Source organism: Ambystoma mexicanum, chromosome 14 (assembly GCF_040938575.1).
Source record: "Ambystoma mexicanum isolate Mex_15411 chromosome 14, UKY_AmexF1_1, whole genome shotgun sequence".
Classification (NCBI taxonomy): Eukaryota; Metazoa; Chordata; class Amphibia; order Caudata; family Ambystomatidae; genus Ambystoma; species Ambystoma mexicanum.
Window position 1 is genome coordinate 296,441,901 of NC_090940.1, and position 23,286 is coordinate 296,465,186.

The following is a 23,286-nucleotide window of genomic DNA, read 5'->3' on the forward strand; positions in this document are numbered from 1 at the left end:
TGGAGGCCGGGGCACTCCAGATCCCCACTAGAAATGCTGCAATACTTCTGCATTAGGGCGGCGGTCCAGGGCTTGTGGCCTTCATACCCGAACGAACCCCCTGAATCCCCCGAGGTCTGCTATATAGCCAATTCCGCTGGTTGTAGGGGTATTGTATCCTACTTATACAAAATGTTGATGGCACGGGCTGCTGAACCTCCCCACACTGTCCGGGATGCCTGGAGCCGGGACCTGGGATTAGACATCACAGATGATATGTGGTCCAAAATGTGCATGCACACCCGCAAGGTTTCCCTTAACTCTAGAGTTAGGTGTATCCAATACAAGCTGCTCAATCGCCTGTACTACACCCCTTATGCGATTGGAAAATTTGCCCGAGATCAATCGCACCCATGTCAGAGATGAAGAGCTAGCGAAGCGGACCATGCGCACATGTTCTGGTCCTGCAGGGCACTAGCCCCGTTCTGGAACGCGGTGCTCGATGCCCTCACTGAAATAGTGGGGTTCTGTGTAGATCCTGAACCCCTGCCTCTCCTGTTTGGGATCTGGGAGGGGACTGAAGCGAAACGGGTAGCCAAGTTTTTGAATGTGGCGGCGAGCGTGGCCAAGAAATGCATTCTGCAGTGCTGGAAGCGCAGGTCCCCTCCCTCTCTGGAGATGTGGCTCAAGGCCCTCACCTGGACACAATCCTGTGAAGAAGACTATGTTAAAATGCTGCCTAGTAATGCTCGCCCTAAATACATATGGACGGAGTTTTGTAGTTACCTGAACAATAAGGTGGACCTGGAGCTCTTGTCTTCCCCGCCTTCTCCATCGGGGGGCTGATCTCGTTACATGAAGCACGCCTCTACCGCAATTAACCGCTGTTGGCACTGTATATGACCTTCTGTAATATTTCACATTAAAGCATGAGTTATGGCGTACAAATGTGTGTCACTGTTCTAAATTACACTGTACCGGCTGCTACTTCTTGCCAATAAAGAAAAGTTTAAAAAGAATGGACCCTGAGAGAATCACGCAATAAAGACCTTGCTTTGAAGCAATAATAAGGACTCTTGTACTTAGATCACACATCCAAAACACAGCGTGGATAATTAATAATTATCAAGCTTTACTCACTTAGTGTCTCTGCTTGTTATTCCTAAACATTTCTCTTACAGAAATCTGCAGGCGCAACTTAAAAGGTAATATACTTTTTCACTTATATGCGTGGTATAAGAACAGTATCTAAATTGAATCCATCTATTACACGGGCCTCTATGATGTGTCTTTGTAGATGTGTAATTGTCAACCTTGTTCCATTGCTGAGTCCCCGTGATAGCACAAGATTGCGTAGTAGCATGATTACAGCACCTAATTTCAGGCTTAGATCGTGTGGAGGTTTTCGTTCTACAGCATTTCACTATTTAGGGACTGAAGCGTTTAGCCAGTAATTAACTGCTCAATGACACTGGAACCGCCATGCCCTGTTTGAAGGGAAGTAGGGTTGGAAAGAACTAACTTGAAATTATTCCGAATGTTTGCGATAGTGGAAGGTGAAGGTGACTGTGTAAATCCGTGGTCATTCTGTTTGTTAAAATGATTGCTGTTGTTGAAGTGGAGGGGCACACAGAGGTGCACTTTGCCATTTGGACAGCATAGGGCAACCTAACACTATTAAATAGCATCAGCTGAGTACGGAAACATACCTAAGAATTTTATATATATAAGATTACAGGTTCCCCTTGTTTGGATGTTTTTCCCCCTTTAGAAGGTTTTTCTTTGGATGTAACTTCTTTATTTGCGGTCTTGCAATGACAGCTTCTTTTTGCAGTTTTACAGTCGACACAGGTTTGTCTTTATTAGTTTTCTTACTTGATTCCACTCCGAAAGCCGATGTTGAGATTTTCTTGAGCACTGTCGATGGGGCAGCCGACAAGGGTTTCGTAGTGTCTGAGAGTGGAGTTGTTGACAAGCGTTTAGCTATGGTCATCGGAGATATGCTGTGTACTGTGGGCAGGGCTGTTGTCGTTGGTGTTTTCAACACTGCAGCCGGCGATGGATTGGTGCTGTCGTCGACGGGCCTTTAGGCCAGACATAACCTTTGTTATCGACGGCTATGCCACCGTCGACCGGAATGTTGCTGAAGCCTCTTCTGATGTATACACCTTCGACGGGGGCTTTGACGTTGAGGGTTGCTTTGTGATTAATGTTTTGTTCAATCCGCTCTTGTGTGGCTTATCACCCGTCATTGAGGGCATCGTAGATTAAAGCGTTTTTCTATCGTTTGCTTTTTAGAGGAGGGTGTAAGTCATTCTTCAGCCCTAGCCCTCTTATAAGCAAGGGACTTATCAGTCTCCCTGATAACAAAGCTTTTAGATGATTCTGCCTTTGAGGGAGAGTAGTTTCCCCCATTCAGCTAACACACAAGACGCCTGTGCTCGGCTCTAAATGTTTTGCACTGAAAGTACAGCACATTTTGCAATCTTCTGGTGTATGATTAGGGTAAAGGCAATATATGCACTCTGTATGTCTGTCACCCTCATACACATTGTTAATGCCACAGGTTTAAAACAGGATTTTTTTAGACTTTACTTCCATTTCCATCCCTTGCCCCTTATCTCTAGTAATAAGACCAGGATGAAGAATGTTGAAGTTTCCTCGATGTGCGGTTAGAATCAGAAGATGGCCTCTAAAAGGGGGGCGGGAGGGGGTGTGTAGATACTGAACGTCAATTTGGCTGGGGCCAAAAACACCCAAAATGACAATGATAGAATACAAAAGTGACCTATTTTTTCTTTGTTATATAATGTAATACTGAGGTTACAGAGGATTCCCAGTCTGATGATGGGGAATACTCTCTAAGCATGTGAAAGATTCAATGCTGGAGAAATTACATGACTGCTTCTTTAATATTGCTCTTAGCACGGATTCACCATTATTCTTAAGTAAAGTAGAATGCTATCCTTTCAACCAATTATTGAGTTGCTGACGTATTAGTCTCACTCACCCTTTCCCTCTTGATGGACATTAGCAGGTTTTATTTCCTTATATGTCTTATGTTTTTCTCTTTAGTTACTTTTTCCTGTTCAATACTATCTCATCAAATCTATGTGTAATTACTTTACCTCTGGATTGTTTAGCTGGTAGTTTCTTAATTGTATTCTGCGTAAATATGAAAAGCTCTCCAACTTCAAGGTTCAGGCTTTTCCCTCTAGTCTCATATTACTATGGGCTTTAGAAGCATTCATATTACATTTTTTGGTGGTTTTTGGGTGCCAAGAAATAATACTTCCCTTTTAATTTACTGTTAATTTTGTTATATATGATTCAATTATTTCTAAGGGAATGTGAAAATAGGCAGTTAGCATGTCATTCGTAAGTCTTTACATTCATCATATGGAGGACTGCTTACAAAAATGTAATCAATACATGATACTGAGAGACCATTATGCCATCTATTCCTCATTGGCGAATGGCCAGGAAATTACAGTTGAACATTCACAGACCCCAATCCAGGAAAAAGTGGGATAATTGCTCACCAATGCATTTTTTCACATTTACTGTGTCTGTAATTGTGGAGTCCCCTTAATCAGGTTTTCTGCGATAGCAGGTGAAGTTAAAGTCTCCTGCAACAATAATGTCGCATAAAGATTGTTCAGCAATCAAGGTCTCTAACAAAGTATTAATTTGTTCTAAATAAGTTCCTAAATTTGAGGGGTTCCAATATATATGAATCAGAAGTATGTGTCTTGGTTGGCTATTATTTATTTTTAATCTTAATTTTCACTTCCAAATACTGTAATTTGTGTCTGAAATCAGTAGGGATTAACCTACAAGATAATTTGTTATGGCTATAATTAAGCCTCCAGATGCTTGTCCACCATTTGGATGTGAGGCCAATTGCTGGAATGTTTTGTACCCATCAATGACTACACGAGTAGTAAGCCAAACTTCTTGTAGAAAGAAGATGTCATGTTTGCTCCATTCCAAACACAACCTCTGATTATTCAGTAATTGATTGTGACCCCTCACGTTCCAAGATATGAAGGTCAGCTCGCCTCATTATATTTTCTAACAATAGAGACAACCTCTCATGTTAAGAAAGTGGTGATTTTCTGGACACTCAGGGACCATCACCAATTATCAATTACATTTTTTGTTGAGGTAGGAACTGATGCATATTGTACTTTTCTCTCTGCAGATGGTGACTCGAACTCTAAGTTTTTAATGCACCAGTATTATGAATTGCATTACTTGATTTAATTACTGAAGTCTTTATATTTTGATTTCCAGTTGAGCCATCATAAAGAGATTCAGTTGGCCAGTCGCATACACTGATGTTAAGACCTATGTAACCATTTGTTACATTGGTGAAAAGACCCATGCTACCGCCTACCAAGAGTTCCTTTGCAACCATTGCCGGTTATTGAGTGATCTTTTTCAAATATCACAATGGACAAAGTTGGCCCCTGCAACATCTAAGTTAGGGAACAAATATATAGTGGTCATTCTGGAATATACAATCTGCTATCCAGAGGCCTTCCCCCTCAGAAGCAACACAAGCCAACACATCCTTAAACACCTTATTCCCTTCCTCTCCACAGTAGAATTTCCAAAGAAAATTCTCACTGACCAGGGTACAACATTTATGTCCCGCCTGAGGCAAGAGGTGAAGGCGGTACTGATTATAAAAACACTGAGAACCTCTGTTTACCACCCACAGACTGATGTTCTAGTGGGACGTCTCAATCAGACCCTAAAAAGTATATTACGTAAGATGATCCTCATTGGCATATTCGCCTTTGTAACATTTTTATGGGCGAGAACCCAGAGACATATTTGACTTGCTACAGGAGACCTGGGAAGAAAGGGAGGAAGCAGTGTTACAAATACAAATACCACAAGAAGGCAGTATGGGATCTTGTGAGAAACAAAGCAAGAGTCAGAAACAAAGCACCTAGTGGAGCTAACACCTCTTGATATCACAGGAACACCAAACAACACTTATGAGCGACAGGCAGTGGTTAGATCTTTCTTTGTTAGGAGGGCCACCACTTGATGATCTACAACCTCTGAAAATAAGATGGTCTCGAGGTGGTATGGTCCTTACAAAATGCTCGAAAAGAAGGTACCACTCAATTACCTTACTTCCCAACCCAGCAGGCAGCAGAAAACAAATACATTGTGGGGACCTCCTAAGGGTCTGGAGAGCTGACTTGGTTCAGCAAAGTAGTCATGATTGTCACACTTTTGGTCGAGCAGGAAACTGGTCTCAGTCCGATCGCGAGAATCTCACTAACTGACTAAAGAGGAATCTTCCAGATCTGCTGACCCATTTCCGTTATGTGGGTCCCCAAAGAGCAAATAAGGGAAGTGGAATGGACGCAAGATTGATGAGAGTGAACCTAAACTTAGCTCAAGTTTTGTTCCTTGGACACCTTCAGTGCAACCTGTGGTGCATTTTTAAACTTTGAAATCTAATTTCTGGAAAAATCAACACGTTGCCAAGGATTACCATTGTGTTCTCAACTATGAAGATACGTTGTCAGTCTAGAAAAATTGATACCTCTACTGTGTGACCGCAAACATATCGTGCATGAGACGGTTGGCCCACGGCCACCAAAATACGACAGAATATAGGTTTTCGAGTTTGCCACTGAACAGCCATTTTGTTTTCTAACCATTGCTCATTGCTTTCTGTTCCTATTGCTTCGCAGTATATTTTCTGCTTACACTGCTAGACTGTAAAACATTGTTGTCTGCACGTAAAAAGGACAAGGCCGCAGGGCCGTGAGGATAACAAGAGTTCGCTGAAACACAAATGTAGGCAGCGCCAGGAAGAATGCCCGGCTCCCTCCCGAATGTAGCCTTGAAGCAGAGCTGCAGGGCATTTAATCATTTCACAGCTGCCAGCCAGTCTCGTTATATGGTAGAATATGTTAGAATAATACAGCTAACGGCTTGAATTATGCTTTTCTTACGGCCCCCCTTTGCTGAGCCCACTAGAGCGTGTCGGCTCCCAGAACACGAATAACTCCTAATAGATAGCAAGGTTTGGAATGCAACTCTTCCCCCCGTATGTAGCTCGCTTCCAAGAACAGAAGCGCTGTGTTCTATTCAACAACTGAAAGATGCCTCCGCACTCACAAATTGCAAATTGTTACTAGAATAGATGTTTGAAGGTGTCATAGTTGTCGGAGACGTCCATCATCACACCAAGTTCAAAGGAACCCAATAAAAGGGGGGTGTTAAACATGTCATAGCTGATTGTTTGATATGCATTTTGTATATATGTAACTGATGTACGTAATTCACTCGCTTGCATCCCTCGAGGTCTAGAGATACATGTCGCGGAGCGTGAGACCGAGTTGGCCAACTGAGACTTTTGCTTTGCAATAAACCCTAGCTTTGGGAATACAACCTCGTGTCTGGCATATCTATCGTGTGTGGTGACTCGCCTTGTTTCGATAGACGTTAGGGACCCCTAGGGGCCCCTTTCAACGTTTGCAGTATAATCTACATTAGAGAAGAGAGACCATTGTCAGAGGGAGGAGACAATTGTCTCCTTCCTCCACTGTAGATATCTTACAATGCACACTACTAGGACAAAACGCAATCAGGTTTAAGTGGAAGCAACAGAATACACCCATCAAACAGAAACAAACCACATCTAATGTTTCTACCTTAGCGATGTCTTTTATGCGCTTTGGTGTTGATTTAATTTCGTTCATTTGTGCTGGCTGCTGACTGGTTCCTGCATTAAACTCCAACTCACGAATGCTTAATGGACCTGGACTAACTTCTGATCTTCGAAGGCTGGTTCCTGGCATAGGAAGTAATGGACAGAATTTAACTTCATGTTTAAACATAATGCATTTCACTTGTTTTAAAATTGTTTGACTACAAAGACCAATAACACTAGGACTTTTCAACACTAGAGTAGAAACAGTGACCTCATCAAATCAGTGCATCAAATTCTATAGTGCAAAGACACAGGGTTTCTTCATCCTTCAGTATGAGAAAGAGGATGTATTTTTAAGTTGAAGACGGGAAGGGGATTCCGTAAGAAATGTAACTGGTCTTCGATAACCTCTGGAAATTATTACTTCTATCGCATCGGGAGGTTTGTTTAATGTTCAGCCCAACTTTACCTCTATGCTTCTGTTAAGGGGCAGCGAGTGCCACATTTGGTTCTCTCACTCTGCAATGCATATTAACTCATGCATGAATTTGTATTTATAGGAGAAGACATTAAGCCCTGAAGAGAATCATAGCACTTTACAGGGAACATATAAGATTCAGAGAAAAAATAGAATGGACGAGCAATCAAATGCTTCATAGAAATTGCGGAAAAGCTAGTAGAGAGGGAGAAAGACTCACACAGGAATTTGTGTTAAGGAAAGAACTGTTGTTGGTTTCAATTTCAAGAAAACAGATGCAGCAAGTGAAGAGTGGCAACAAAAATAGAGAATCAGATTTAATAGCACAAACAAAGCAGAGGTTACATACACAACAATTAAGAATCATCCTCTCAGAAAATGTGGTTCCTAAAATTGGTTGATTCCTAGGTTTTTCCTAGGTTTTGATCCTGGGAAATCTGTCTGGCTTGCAAATTAGATGTATTAAAGAAAATAGAACAGCTAATTAGTGCAATTGCCAGTAAGGTACATCTTTCCAACTCTTGGCTCTTCATGCTTCCAAACTGGTTGGACATCTCATTACACAGAACAAAAACTGGGGCAGAGGACAACAGCATATGCCCTGTCTAGAGTACAAGCAAAAATACTGCAAATCCTGGCCAAGTGCATTATCCTTCCGAAATGATGAACACAGTGAAAAATGCTTGCGAAAGACACGAGTCATCCAAGCAATTGTGTATAGATATCTGCCATGTGCACAGCTTTGGACTGCAACTGATTCTGCCTTAACTCCACTGGAATCAGTTTGAAATCATCCAAACACTCCTGGTTTCATGTGTTTAAGAAAAGCAGGCGGCTATTCATCGGGAATGGAAGCTTCAACTGCACTATGGCCAGGCATACGGCCATCATACATTTTAAAGAGCTTATTTGATGTTCTTCTGAACAGTTTTGTTCCTTCAAGACAGCATTTTTAAATTCTTGAAACCTTCAGATGGGGGAAGATCTCATTAGCCTAGGAAACGAGACCTAATCTGGAACAGGGATGGCAATTGCTGTAGGAACTTGCGAAGAAATGGCTTTAATCACCATCTTGTATTCCCAAAAAATACAGGTGAAAGCTAGAAAATTCTCCAAGCCAGCAAACGCAAGCCACGCAATGCCAGATGCTCAAAGGTTTTTCCTGCACAGATTCCAAAATCAAATGTATATATAATCACCTCTTTTGTTTTTCTATACCATTGGGGGGGGGGCGGAGGAGGGCAGAAGATATAAAAAGATGTACTAAGCAATCAAAATGTCTGTGGGCTATTTCGTCCTATTATGAATTTATTGGACAACATTTATTTATTAGATAGTTACCACTTGTGCCAGTACGTAACTTACCTATGCCTACAAATATTTGTTTTTCTTCAGGAGCCCAAAGACATTTCAGCCAACAGCACTTGTATTGCTCCATTGTGGCAGCTCATATAATGGAATAATTTCACATAAAATGTTCATACATTAATTTTTTTGTTTTAGAAACTTTGGATTCAAGCAATTGATGCAGTACTGATTCCAAACATTTCCTCTGAATTCATGAATTGGGAACCTGAGGAAGCAACAGAAATTTCTTGTTCAATAGAAAGTGGAGATTTGAAAACTTGGAACCTCAAGCTTTAGCACTCTACATCTTGGGCGGTAATGCATACAAAAACTCCCTGATCAGTCAATGAGGAGAGCACTGCCTAGAAACAGTTTTCCTATCAACTAATGGATTGCATACTTCCGGCAATAGGAATTGGCACTGGCCAAAAATCTATTAGGGGTGAACCGTAAAGCTTGAAAGTGTGGGATTTTACTTTCCCGTTGATTTCCAATTCGAATGGAGCAAGCAGTAATCTGCTTGAGGAGTCATTTTTGTGGCTTCACTATTGTGGGGGAAGAAACATTTTCATGGTACCGTTACCACAGCTTCATCGCAAGGTTACCCCTTCGTGATTTTCACATAAACCATTGCTGTTGTGTTGCCAGTTTGGGCCTTAATTTGTTTTTCCTGGACCAGGAGAAAATGGACTTCAGGGCCAGAAATATAGCCCCCATCTCTGTCTCGTCTGCAGGTCGCAGGTTTGAATCCTGGGAAGGCCAACTCAGCCTTTATTCCGCCCCAGATAGTTAAATGAGTACCAATTTCAGCTGGGTCTTCCCAATATAGGATTATGGACTGAACGAGGGGAATTGGGGGCGGTGGGTGGCGGGGGGGTGATATTATCGAAGGATGATGAGCAGTCGACCATAAATTGGGGGAAGGGTCATTATTGCAAGCGATAATGACCCCTGCCGAGGTCTATAAGGCCATTAGCACATCAGTAGTAGCAATACATGTTTGGGTGGTGAAATAAAAATGTTACTTTTATAGTGAGTAAAAGAAATTGTTAAATAAATACTATAAAATAAAACCACATTTTATTAAGTAACTCCATTTGTCTAAGTTGTGTTCATAAGTGAAGCATTTTAACTGAAAAGTTGGTTGAACTAAAATAGGTCTAGCATGATCATTTGTCATGTAAAAGTAAATGTTTTCTCTATAAGAAAATCAAAGTGTTTTCCCATGTTTTAGCTATGTTGCAGCAAAAATAAAAATAATTTAAAAACTCCTCCGAAAGAGCAAGTATCTTGTTGAAAGAAATCTTCCAAGGGAATTTCATTGTTTCCCGGTCTGCTTTTGAAGGTAGAATGTTAAGAATGCGGTCAATACCAGTAGTTATTGACTGCACTCTAAACATTCAGATTTTCACTTATATAGTTTTTTTTGCCAAAAGTCTTTACATAGAACATTTTTATACACAATTAGCACATGGAAATTGTTCTTGACCTCATCTCAGCCGACTAATAATATGACAGATATGAAAGATCAGGAGTAGGCTTAATACCCAATTTCTTCTTGGGGTGACATCACAAACGCATGAGCCTTGCAGACAGTCCAATGTTTTCTTTTTAGTCATAGTGGTTACTAAAATGAGTGGACTGTACATTGCTGCAAGGACTGGTGACTGGAAATTTTGTTTGATCCGCTGCACCGGCAGGCCAAGGGAGGGTCATCCCCTCTCCCCATCAGGATGTCCACCCTAGCCTAGACATCTGTAACCACTAGTTAGCACTACTGATTGGTAATCCCTCCTGTCTGAACTCTTGATCTTAGCCTATAGATGTTTTCCCTAAATGCAGGCTCACTGACTCCTCAGGGACATTCTAACTTTATCCTGTGTTGAGAGAATAGTGTTCTAATGGGAACATTTTAATGTTATGTTAATGTTAAAGGACATTTGTACCGCACACTATCACCACCAGAGTGTTCCCGTGGCGCTCTGGCGGCTCTGAAAGAGGGAGGGAAGGGGGTGGGTTAGTGGGGGGAGGATGGAAAAGTGCAAGAGTGCAGTGATGTGCTGTTGGCGGCCTCAGCCCGGTGGGTCCATTGACTCGGCCTGGGGTGTTGGCGGCCGGTAGTCGTCGTGTACTGTTGTGCAAGTCTATGTGTGTTTTTTGTTTTGTTGTTGCACTGTAGTGAAGTTTGTGCGGTTTGTTGTGCTGTAGGTTTGTGGTTGTGTTTGGTTTGGAGTTTGAGAGGTGTATGCAGAGGAGGAACATTTTGCTGGAATTGGTTAGTTGGCATCTCTAGGCAAGACCAACTCTTCAATTCAGGATAATCTCTCACAGATGGGGTGCATGTGCACCCTGTGCCTCTGGTTCGGTCTGGGCCCGTTCTGAATTCGAGGCCCATTCACATTTTGCTGCCACCTCCACCAAGCCTCCCCAACAACACTGCATGTTCCTCACTCCAACTTACATGGCCAGTGCACCTGCCAGTGTCCACACCTCAGTTAGTCTCGACAGTTCCACAACCCAGTGGTATCTAGTAGCAGCTAGGGGCGGTTGAAGATATTCGTTTAGGGTTGGCTCAGGATGTTGATTCCGTCTCCCTGGGTGTCCCTTGTGTTCCACTCTGCCCTGCGTCACCCGTCCAGGTGCCGTCAGTGTTTCTCAGTCGGTTCTGGGGGCTTGTCAGTGTCCTTTCCGGTTCAGTCATTCCTTTCCTTTATGCTGTTTCCGTTTTTAGTCTGTGGTATTGAAAAGCCAGGTTTTTAGTAATTTCCTGAATTTTAGGTGATCTTTGGTGTTTATTTCTTTTGGGATGTTGTTCCAGGTTTTTGTGGCTAGGTGGTGGAAGGCGGTGCCTCCAAATTTCTTTTTTGGTGTATGGTTTTAGTTCCAGGCGGATTTCGTTGCTTGACCTGAGGGGTCTCGTTGGTTTGTAGATTGTTATTTTCTTTTGTAGGAATTCAGCTCCTTGTCTGCAGATTGCCCTGTGCGTTATGCACATTGTTTTGAAGGTGATACAATGTTTTACTGGGAGCCAATGTAGTGTTTTTAGGGCAGGGGTGTTGTGGTCTCTTCTGGACAGTTTGAGGAGTAGTCTGGCTGCTGTATTTTGGATCTGTTGTAGTTTCTTTAGGAGGTATTCTGGTATTCTGAGGTAGAGGCTGTTTGTAATTCAAGGCACAAACCGCTATCCTGTGGCCAACGGAAATGGGAACTGCACCATCACCGTCTATGGTTGTAAAAAATCTGGTGGTCCTGATGGACAACACACTAACCTTGCAACCGCAAATAAACGCAACAGTCAAGAAATGCTTCTTCCTCCTCCACACAGCGAGAAGAATCCTTCCTGTCCTCTCCTTCACGCATAAAACACTCACTATCCACAACCCCCCATCCTCACCGGACCCTACTATTGAATTTATTTCCTCTTCTTCTCGACTCCTCCCTACCAACCTTTGGTCCTTCCAATTGTTTGCTCTGCCTTCCTCCACCGTGTGATTATAACTCTTTTCCTCAAACTGTACTACTCCTCCTCTTACTACTACTGCCCCTTCTCTCAGTCCTCCTCCTCCTACTTTCACTACTACTCCAACTAGTGCTGCTTCCCTCCTCCCAACTTCACTACACAAACACCCTCCTTTCATCCAGTAATATTCACACTCTCTCTGCAGTATCCTTGCACTCACTAAGCCAATACCTCACCTTTCTTCAATAAACATCTCCACACTGCTGCCCCTTCCTTTCTCCTGCTGGTCTCTTGGTACACCTCCACTCCACGGCTGACTTGAACCGGATACCCACACTTCCAGTTTCCTGTCCCCTGCTTAAATGTCCCTAGCCAATCCTGTTCACCCATCTCCTCCTGGGAGATGTAGGTGCAAGGGGAAGCCTTTCCAAGGGGACCGAGCCCTGCCCTCAAGGTGTTGAATTTGGAAAAGGCATTGAATAGTGGGCTAAGCCTCATCCACTTGCGCTGTTCGGACGTGCCCCATAAGAAAGGTAGTGGCAGCCTGGTAGAACAATGTTCTAGTTTGTTTTTCGTGGTTCCCCCAGTAAGGCAAGTTCTCCAGGGTTGGCCCAGTGGTGTCCCCCCCAACATTCCTTGGTGGTCTGGGTTGTCAGCTTGTATATGCAGTTGTCTACTGATGCTTCAGGGCGGTCCCGCTCGGTTTGCCTGAATGTCATAACGCAGCAGCTCTCTCTCTCCCTTGTTGAGCGACTTGGCATCAACTCAGCTGAGCTCGGATCTCTTCGGCGATGCGGCTGCCTCTGCTGTTCTGGGCTGCTGGCATGTCTGTTAAGCATCTGATCCTGGTGTTTGGAGTTTCATTTCTCTATTTTCTTCCATCTTGGGGGTCTCTGCAAAAGAATGAAAACACTGGAGCATTTGAAGGTAGAGGCAAAGCTGGAGGGTATGGACTGCATGCAAGCATCTAGGCACTAGGGTGGGAGACAGGAACTGGGGTTCTCTCTGCTGCCACTTGCTCACTCAGAGCCAGGAGTGGCTCTGAATTACTTTGTGGCAGATTACCCCTCGCCTCCTGACAAAGCCAGGCTAGTTTCATGTCAGCCAATGCCATTGGCTCGAAAGGTCTGTGCATCAGTGCAGCCAAGACCAAATTAGGGTCCCAAAGGGCCTGTCAAAGATTGCCTCAAGAACACACCAACACTCGCACAGTTCAAGGTTTGTTTAAATTAAAAATGTTTGAGTAGTGTCTCACAAAGGGCCGGCCTTCTCTTTCTCATCTTCTATGATGTTTTGCCCTTCATAGCCCATGCATTCCTAAATCCCAAGGTGGTCACCAGAGATTGTTAACCCCCTATAATCTAAAACCCAGCTAGCTAATGCTGAGGGACTAAAGGCAATCGCCTTCTCTCTCTCACTCCCTCCAGGGATTGATAGGTAGATTCCAACCTGGGGTCCCACAAGAAGAATGGTCTTAAGAAGTGATGCCTTTGAGTCACCAAGGTCTCACTTGTCCTTTACCGCTCAACTTTTGTACTCCTCATCATGATCTTTCCTTCCTCCTATTCTCTCTTACTTCCTCTCTCACACTCGGAATAACATTGGAGGAACAATCTACTACTGCTCTCCCTGGCTCTCTACTACTCGCCACTCCCGTCTCCACCACTTTCCCCTCTCCTCTCACTACTTTCTACTATTCTCCCACAAACACTTTTCTCTCCTCACCATAACACTCTAATCCCACTCTACATTCCTACCCTCCTGCTCCCAGTCACGCTTTCACTCAGCCCTACACTCACCATCTTACCATGCAAGCATTCTTACAACCAAGTACCACTGTCTATCACCAAGCAATACCTCCCCTTGTACAAACTCAATCTTCCTCCAAGCTCTGCTGTGCAGTCGTTCTATTCTGCCTGGTCTATCGGTCTGCGTTCTCCTCGATCAACCTTACTCGAATAACCCACACCGTCCTGTTCCCTGCGTCCCACTTTATGGTGTTACTTTCCCTCCCATTGGTCTGGGTACCAACCTGGTTATCCAGCACATCTCGATCTTGCTCTTTTGCCGGGGTTGCGTCATACAGGTGCGATTTATGCAACAGTGGACAGCGTCATAAAAAGTACATTTCTTACTTGCATGGTGAAGAGCATCCCATTCACCAATTTGCAGAGCATACCACTCCCACGCCTTGCTGTTCACCAACAGCTCTCTCGTGGTGGGTTGGGTGCTCCCTCCTACACAAGGATTTCTGGGCTCTAGTACTGGAAGAGAAGAGAAAACTGACCAGAAAATGGCACAAAGTGTAGTGACGCTCACACACTACTACCCGAAATGGGGAGATAATTTGGTACTTGCCAATTGTAGCCATACTTGTTTTTTTTAAAGTTTATTACAAACATTTAAAAACAGAGAAAATCAGCGTGAACAGCCTCCTTCATATCATATAAAAAAAGGTATTGCCTATTCTTTTTTTTTAAAAAGCAAACAAAGAAACAAACAAAGAAATCATCAAGTTCAATCCTGCGGACTGGTTGGCTGCAACACTATGTCTGATCACTCCTTTACCACTGCCATATTGTCCAAATTTGGGTATTCACATTCCTTCTTCAAAATCTTGTTCGCATTTTTCAAGCTTTTGACTATATTGTCTAAAAACGCAGTCAGTGCAAAGAACAAGTTACTTTCTTACCTGGTAAATTTCTTTCGATGGGATGGTCCGACGACGTATTCCATATCTATGACAGGTAATCACCACAGCTGTGCTGCTTCAGAAACTTTTTTTGGCGTCTGCGTCCTGCGTTGATGACGTCGATGCGCCGTCGTCGAGGACCTCGTCCGACGTCATCCGATGTGATAAGTAGGACGCACGACGCCCGTAGCCTCAGTTGTAGTTTTTACCCCCAGAACGTGTGACATTAGTCTACTGCCAGTCAGACACAAAGCCTTGCGTAACGTAAGCTGCAATCGCAAAAGAAATTCTGCAGCGGGGAAGGTAGGGAGGGAGCGATATGGAATACGTCGTCGGACCACCCCATTGAAAGAACGTTACCAGGTAAGAAAGTAACTTGTTCTTCGAGGGGATTGGGTCCTCCGACGTATTCCATATCTATGACAGACTCCCAAAGCAGTACCAGAGCAAGGAGGAGGGAAAGAATTTAGAATCAAAATTTAGAATTGCCAATCAAATAGCAGAGCAAAGGACCGCCTTGCCAAAGGCCAGATCCTGTCCTCGGATGGAATCGAGGGAATAGTGACGTACAAATGCATGTACTGAAGCCCAGGTGGCTGCATCACAGATGTCACGAATAGGAACACCCCTCTGCAGGGCAGTAGATGCAGCCATACCCCTGGTAGAACCTTGCCCGCCAAGCGGTAACACTCCAAGATGGCCAAAATAATCCAGCGAGACAAAGTCTGTTTCGTCACAGCTTGTCCCAAACGCTTTCCAGCGTAACCAATAAAGAGTTGATCGTCCACTCTGACCCGGGTCATGCATGAAACATAAAAGCTTAAAGCTCTCCTAGGATCAAGCCTATGGAGCCTCTCCTCTTCCCTTACCAGGATGTGGAGGAGGATAGAACGCCGGAAGAACAACCTTCTGGCTCAAATGAAATTCCGAAACCACCTTCGGAAGAAAAGAAGGACGAACTCTAAGGACAACCCTGTCCTTGTGAAATACAGTGAAGGGTGGCTTAACTGAAAGTGCCTGTAACTCACTCTGCGAACGGAAGTAACCGCAACTAAAAACACAGTTTTCAGAGTTAACAGCCTCAAAGGGCAAGAATGTAAAGGCTCAAACGGAGCACCCATAAGAAACTTAAGAACAAGGTTTAAATCCCAACCGGGCACCAGGAAAGGTGACGGAGGGAACACATTAGTGAGCCCTTTCAGAAACTGTGAAATTAAAGGGATTTTAAAATAGGAACACTCTTCAGACGAGCGCTTAAAGATGGACAGCGCCGCCAGGTAACCTTTAACGGTATCCACTTGCAAGCCCCTGTGGGCCAAAGAAAGTAAAAAGGACAGAACCATGGGGATGTCACATGCAAAAGGATCAACATTCTGAACTCTGCACCAGTCGCAGAATTTACGCCAACAGTACAGAGACTTTGTTGCTGGCCGTCGGGCCAAGAGCAACACCTCCATCACGTCTTCAGGGAGGTCCCAATCCTTATACCTCAACCTTTCAGAAGCCAAGCATGAAGGTTGAGGGATCTGACCTCTGGATGGAGAAACTGACCCCCCCCCTCCCATGAGAGCAGATCGTCTCGGTAGGGAAGACGACGTGGAGGACAGATGGACAAATCGAGAAGATCCGGGTACCACGTCCTCCGAGCCCACGCCAGAGCAATGAGGATCATCCAGGAACCGAACTTCCGTAACCTTCGCAGCACTTGCGGGATGACGGGGACTGGAGGAAACGCGTACAGCAGTGGGAATGACCACTCCACCACAAACGCGTCTCCTAAGGCTCCTTTTGGAGGAAATTCCCGTGAGCAGAACCTCTCGCACTTCCGGTTGACACTGGAGGCGAAGAGATCCACTTGAGGGGTCCCCCAAAGGGTGAAGATCTCCAGGAGAATCTCGAGCCAACTCCCGCTCGTGAGAGATCGTGCTCTTCCTGCTCAGAGCGTCCGCCGTCACGTTTTCGTCTCCGGCCAGATGAACTGCGGAGATCGAAACTTCCTGCTGGATGGCCCAGAACTCGAGCTGCATCGCCTCCCTGCACAGAGGAAGTAACCCTGCCCTCCCCTTTTTGTTGAGGTAGTGCATGGCCACTGTGTTGTCCGTCAGGATCAGGACATTCTTTCCTCGCACAGTCGGCAGAAAAGCCTTCAGGGCTAGCCTGACGGCCCTCAGCTCCAACAGATTGATATGGAGTCTTGACTCCGACGGAGACCAACGACCGCTGACTGTTAGCTCGTTGGCATGAGCTCCCCATCCCGTGAGGGATGCATCCGTCACGATCGTCACCTCTGGCCAGGGAAGCCAAAACGGAGCCCTCTTCATCAAGTTGCCTTCGACGGCCCACCACAGAAGGTCCTGGGCGACCGAGGGCGGCACCTGAACCGGGTCCGACATCCTGCCGGAGGACTGCCACCATTGCATCTTGAGTGCCCACTGCAAAGATCTCATCCGCAGGCGAGCCTCTGGCACCAGAAGAATGCAGGATGCCATGAGGCCGAGCAACCTCAAGAACTCAAACGCTGGGAGCGTCTGGGCATGCTGAAACTTGTGCACATCTGCTGAATGTGAAGAGCCCTCACCTGGGGAGGAAACACTGCCCCAGGGAAGTGTTGAGCACTGCTCCGATGTACTGGAGGCGCTGTGTTGGCGTCAAATGGGACTTCTTTAAATTGAGGGAGAAGCCCAGCCTGTGAAGGGAGTGGCAGGTGACGGACAGATGATCCAGGACTTGCTCGGGAGAGCTCCCCCTGATCAACCAATCGTCCAGGTAGGGGTAGACGTGAATCCCCCCTTGCCCGAGATGCGCTGCCACCACCACCATTAGCTTGGTGAAAATCCTTGGGGCGGAGGTCAATCCAAACGGCAGGACCCGTAACTGAAAGTGCGAGTCGCCAACCGCGAACCTCAGGTACTTCATGTGCTTGGGTTGGATCGGCTCATGGAAGTAAGCATCCTTGAGGTTGAGAGACACCAACCAGTCCTGAAGCTGAAGGGCCTGGAGGACTTGAGAGAGAGTAATCATCTTGAACTTGTCCTTCCTGAGGAGTTTGTTCAAACCGCGCAAGTCCATGATGGGTCTCAATCCCCCGTCTTTCTTCGAAATCAAAAAATAAGGGGAATACCATCCGTTGTTCCTCTCCGCTACAGGCACCAGTTCTATGGCGCCTTTCTCCAGCAGTACTTGAATTTCCTGCGCAAGGAGCGGATCCGGACTCTTCAAAGAGAGGTTCTCTGGTGGATTGTCGTGAGGCGTCTGCCGAAAGGGAAGACAGTAGCCGTGGGTTATGATCTCCAGAACCCACACATCTGAAGTAATGGCACGCCACTCTACAAGATGCTGCGCCAGCCTTCCCCCAACCGGCAAACCATGGGACTGCACATCAGGAGCAAACCCCGACTTCCGCAACCACGCAAACCTGCGTATCACGGTGCTCGCCGCCATGGACCTGCTGACACATTCAGCCATGTCCAAACCCGACTGAACGGACTCACACATGGCATCCTTCCCATCCTGGACCATAGCAAGGAAACCATCCCGTTCGTCCCCTTCGGGAATATGTTCAGCCGCTAACACACACTCTGTGGAACTGTGTTGTGTGAAACGAGACAAGGCACATATGGAGTTGGCCGCCTGAAGCGCCATACCACCCGAAGAAAACACTTTCTTCGCCCAGCCATCAAAACGTTTGTCGTCCCTATCAAGAGGGATGGTAGGGTACGACGCCTGCTTTGCCGGGGCCGTGGCCGCCTGCACCACCAAACTCTCCGGAGTGGGGTGCCTGGTCAAGTAGCAGGGGTCGCTACTGGCTGGACGGTATTTTCGCGACAAGGACCTGCCCACCGCCGGGAGACTCTCCGGAGCAGTCCAAGCCACCGCCACCCTTCTCTGTAGAGCCATATGAAACGGCAGTACCGGGTCAGTTGGGGGACCAACATCAAGGATGTCCGTGAGATCATCCTGCACAAACTCCCCTGGGGGAGCAGACCATCCCAAGTACTCTGAGACCCTAGCTATAAGGCGCCGGTACGAGGAATCGGCATGAGAGCCAGGCTCAGGCCTACAAAACTCCACCTCCGGAGAGGTGTCCAGTCCACTGGCATCATGCAGTGACTGTCTCGGGCCATAGCAAATTTGACGATTTGAGGCAATCTCATATGGAACCTGACTAGGAACCAGGCCATCAGAATCCTCATCCACCTCCGAAATATATTCAAGGTGGTGAAAAGAAGGCACCCGAGAGTGCTTGCTCTTAACCAGAGCCTTTCTAGGGGGTTCCCCCGTGCCACGGGGTACCTCCGACACCCCGGCGTCGAGTGAATCAGCGCCGGCGTCGAGAGAACAGGCATCGGCGCCGAGAGGATCGGCGTCGATGTCAGATGCAGCGCCGCCAGCATCGACGGCGTCGACAGAGTCCTCGAAGCCGGAGCTCCGAGCGTGTCCTTCGACTACCTGAGCGTCGACGGCTTCGACGACTTCCTCAGAGCCGGAGCCTCGAGAAAGCTGGTCGACGCCCTCGACGACTCAGGCGTCGATGTCTTCCTCGAAGACATCACAGGTGCACACGGTCTCGAACGCGTCGAGGACCGGGACCTTGAACGGGTACATCGAGAACGAGTCCACTTGTCCGAACGGGACCTCTCCCGTGACTCGGGCCGACCACTCTTGCGAGCGGTGTCTCTCGACCTCTCATGGCCGACCCCACTCGGGGGCGCGGACGGCTTAGTACCCTGCGACTCGAGAATCGCCAGCATTTTCTTCCCAAAGGAAGCCCATTCCTCTGGCGTTGCACGGCTGGTGGGGTAAGCGACGTGCCGGGCAGAGTCCTCAGAAGAGGACCTGGAAGACGTCCGCTGTCGGCGCTTCTGAGAATGCCTCGAAGAGGCCGAGGAGTGGCGAGACCGACTCCTAGAAGGAGACCCACGAGACTTCTGACAACGACGCGGAGAGTCACCTCTCGAATCATCCGTCGAAAGCCCCGCAGACTTCGACTTCCGGGGCTTGGACACCCGACCTACCGGCAACTTCTTCTTACGTTCGCGTAAGGCTTTGGATGTGAGCGACTGGCAGTCGATACAGTCATCCGTGTCGTGGGCCTCCCCGAGGCACCAGAGGCAGGCGTCGTGCGAGTCCGTCACCGACATCTTGGACCCACACTCCCCGGACTTCTTGAAGCCCGGACGCGGGGTCGAAGACGAAGACGACATCTCCTTACGAAGGATTTTCTCACAAAAACGAACAGGTTCGAAGAACCGAGAAGAACAGAACTCCAAAGAGTCGAGGCGTAACCGAGATTCACGAAGCAACACGTTCGCGGAAAAAACGGAACTGAGGCTACGGGCGTCGTGCGTCCTACTTATCACATCGGATGACGTCGGAGGAGGTCCTCGACAGAAAAAAGTTTCCGAAGCAGCACAGCTGTGGTGATTACCTGTCATAGATATGGAATACGTCGGAGGACCCAATCCCCTCGAATATTCATTTATTATTTGCACCATTGTGCATCAAGGTCCACCACTCTTCAACCGTCGGTGTGTTGTATTTATCCATCTCCTCACCCATGCAGCAAATTCTTGAACTGTTCATGTTAGAGCAGAATAGGACTAAGTGTTTCAGTGATTCATCAGCGCTATTGCAGAAGCGACAAGAGTAATCTTTCCCACTGCTCCCATCGACTCGATATGATGTCTATTTAGTTTCCCAAGCATTTAATCTAAAGTAGAGAAAGAGTTGACAACTCCTCGTGCACTGGGATCTAATTGTCATGACCACTGCTTCCAAGGAGTCAGGACCTGCCCAACATCCTTGGAAGCAGGCTCATAACATATACTATCGGCACCAGCAAGTCCCAATAGGGACCTTTTGGACCTTGTCCTGGCACCGGTGGTGCCAGGCTCATAGCATGGACCCGTCCCGGCACAGGAAGCGCCGGGCTCATAACAAGTGTGAGAGTGCTTGGGTGGACCTACCTGCAGCAGACCATGCTGCTTACTTACCAGCAAGATGATGTTTCACTCTCTTCTGGCAGGGACTACTTTTCCTTCTGGGTGGGGCAGGCACCACTCCCTGGATCATTGATGCTGGACCTCTTCTGGAAGCAGGAACTCTTTTGTCTGGGCGAGGCTGTGGAAGAAGACACCTAAGCACTCCTATGGACTATTTAAACCACGCCCGATTGATGCAAGGTGCTTCGCGTTATTCTGCATCTGCAGCAGGACGCTCACCGTGTCAGCTCCAGTGAATCTTCAGTTCCGGATCCTGTGAATACTAAAATTACCTGCTGGGAACCAATTCTCAGTCTTCAGCAGCTCCTGCAAAACAAAAGGCACAGGTTAGGCAAAGGCAAAGTTGGCGGTTCAACTTACCCGATCCATCGGCAGCATTCAAGGCGTTTTTTTTCTGCATATCTCGTACGGCATCGGGCCTGCAAAGACAAAGAACATTGGTTAGTAACGCTTAGTTACAGAACTGCTTACTTGTGTTACGCCCGCTCCAACTCTGCTCGCGCTGCATTCCGGCACCTGTAAAGACAAAAGAGACATTAAGGTGCATTCTACAGCCCTAGAGCAGCCTTTCTACTTACGTGCCTTCGTATGCCCCATCATCTTGTTACGCTCTCTGCCACAAACCTGTGGGGAGCATCTTCTTCGGCACCGACAGCATCTGAAAGGGAAAAGACAGACATTAAGGAGATAAGACATTTGAAGAGAGCAATCTAAAGGGAACTTTTATACTTACAAGTCACGCTCGTGCAGCACACGGCGGCATCGCTCTCAACTTACCCTCTGCAATTAAGAGGCTGAACTCATATCCAGTGAAGTAACTGGACCCAGCGCCCCTGCATGAGACGCAGGATGGAGAGCCTAGCATTCACCTATTTAAGACACCTCACCCTTCAGGTTAAACTTTCGGTGAGAAAGGGGCCGAATCCGGGAGCCAAACGTATCCTACGCCTGACACTGAAGACGGTTGCATCGCCCAGTCAAGACCGGCGCCTCCGAGGGAACCAGGTGAGCGTTACAGAACGCGAAGCCTTACCACAAATTTCCCGCCCAGGCGCAATGGAAACTTCAGACACGGACCAATTGGCCCAGTTGCTCGGGGAGTTGAGGGCAGAAGTACACGCAGCGCGCCAGGAAACAAATGCCCTAAGGAGGGAGTTAGTGGTTTCTAAGGAACGAACAGACGATTTGGCTAGACAATTGTTGCAAGCCCAAGCGGGACAAACTCCTCTGCCTACCCCTGGGGGGAGCCATGCTCCAACGACTTCCTCTAATCCGGTGCAAATTAATCTACCAGGAAATGTACCTCTGGCCCCGCCCGAACGCTTTTCAGGTGATCCGAAAAGATATGCTGTGTTCATCAATCAGTGCCGTTTGCACTTTTTGTGTAGACCTGCCGCTTTCCCAACGGACCAGGCTAAGGTGGCCTTTGTGCTCTCATATCTTAGTGGCAGTGCCGCAGATTGGTCTATTCCTTTAGTGACTCAGGATAACCCAATTCTTTACAATTTCCAGGACTTCCAAGCTAGTATGGAAAGATTGTTCGCAAGACATTCTCAGGGACAGGCCCTGGACAATGAACTTCTTTCACTACGACAGGGCAATCAAGATCTTCTGGCCTACATAGCATCATTCAACAGACTAGTGGTTGAAACCGGATGGCCTGAGGATAAGAGGATCACCCTTTTCTACAGAGGCCTGCGTGGAGAACTCAAAGACGTTCTGGCTCAGGTGGTGAATCCTCCACAAGACTGTTCCGAATACATCGATCTGGTGGTTCAATTGGATCATAGAATACAAAATCGAAAAGCCGATCGTTCCAGAATTGAGACTCAATCTTTTTCAAGACCACAGAGTTCCGCTAAAGGAAATGATATCGTGGAACCCATGCAGATTGGGGTTGTGAAAGGACCTCTAACCCAAAAGGAAAGGGAAAGGAGAAGACAACTGCAATTGTGCCTCTATTGTGGAAACTCCGGGCATTTCCTTCAAGATTTCCCTATGAAACCAAGGAAGAAGATAGTAGGAGCTTCCGATAAGGGTGCCAAAGGTTCAGAGTCGGAAAACGACCCCGCCCGACAAGTGTAGAGGTCCGCTTGCCGAGCGTTAAAACCAGTTCTTTGACCTCGCATTTCATCATGCCCATGGTCCTCGTGTGTCCAGAACAACCCAATCGTATGCATGCCATTAAAGCATACATTGATAGTGGCGCAATCGGCAATTACGTGGACTGTGAATTGGCCGCCAGGATGAATCTATCTCTTTGTCCTAAGACGGTGAAAGACGTCATCACCACCGTGGATGGTACGGAAATAGCTTCCGGACCAGTAACTCACACCACCATGGAAGTGACGTTGGTAAGCCAAGATGGACATCAAGAGAAGATCGTGTTTGATGTGATCAAGGCTCCGCAGTTTCAAGTTATCCTGGGAATCCCTTGGTTGGAGAAACACAATCCCCAAATCGATTGGCGAGCAAAGACAATCCGGTTTCCAGAATGCGCTCCTACCTGTTATACTCAGCCTACCACTAAGCTAGTAGCAACTACTTCTGAGAGTCATCACCTGCCTCCTGAATACCGGGAATTTCAGGATGTCTTTCGAAAAGATCAAGCTAATTCGCTGCCTCCTCACAGATCATACGACT

General features: G+C 46.8%; 1 protein-coding gene across 2 annotated transcripts in view; it reads right to left on the reverse strand.

The window, feature by feature from the left end:
• KIAA0586 (KIAA0586 ortholog) overlaps positions 1-23,286 on the reverse strand; it is a 2,241,463-nt gene that overhangs the window by 264,546 nt on the left and 1,953,631 nt on the right. For both annotated transcript variants that reach the window (XM_069637413.1, XM_069637412.1), the window contains exon 29: positions 6,666-6,805. In XM_069637413.1, coding sequence (XP_069493514.1) covers positions 6,666-6,805 — 140 coding nt within the window. The remainder of the gene's footprint in view (positions 1-6,665; positions 6,806-23,286) is intronic.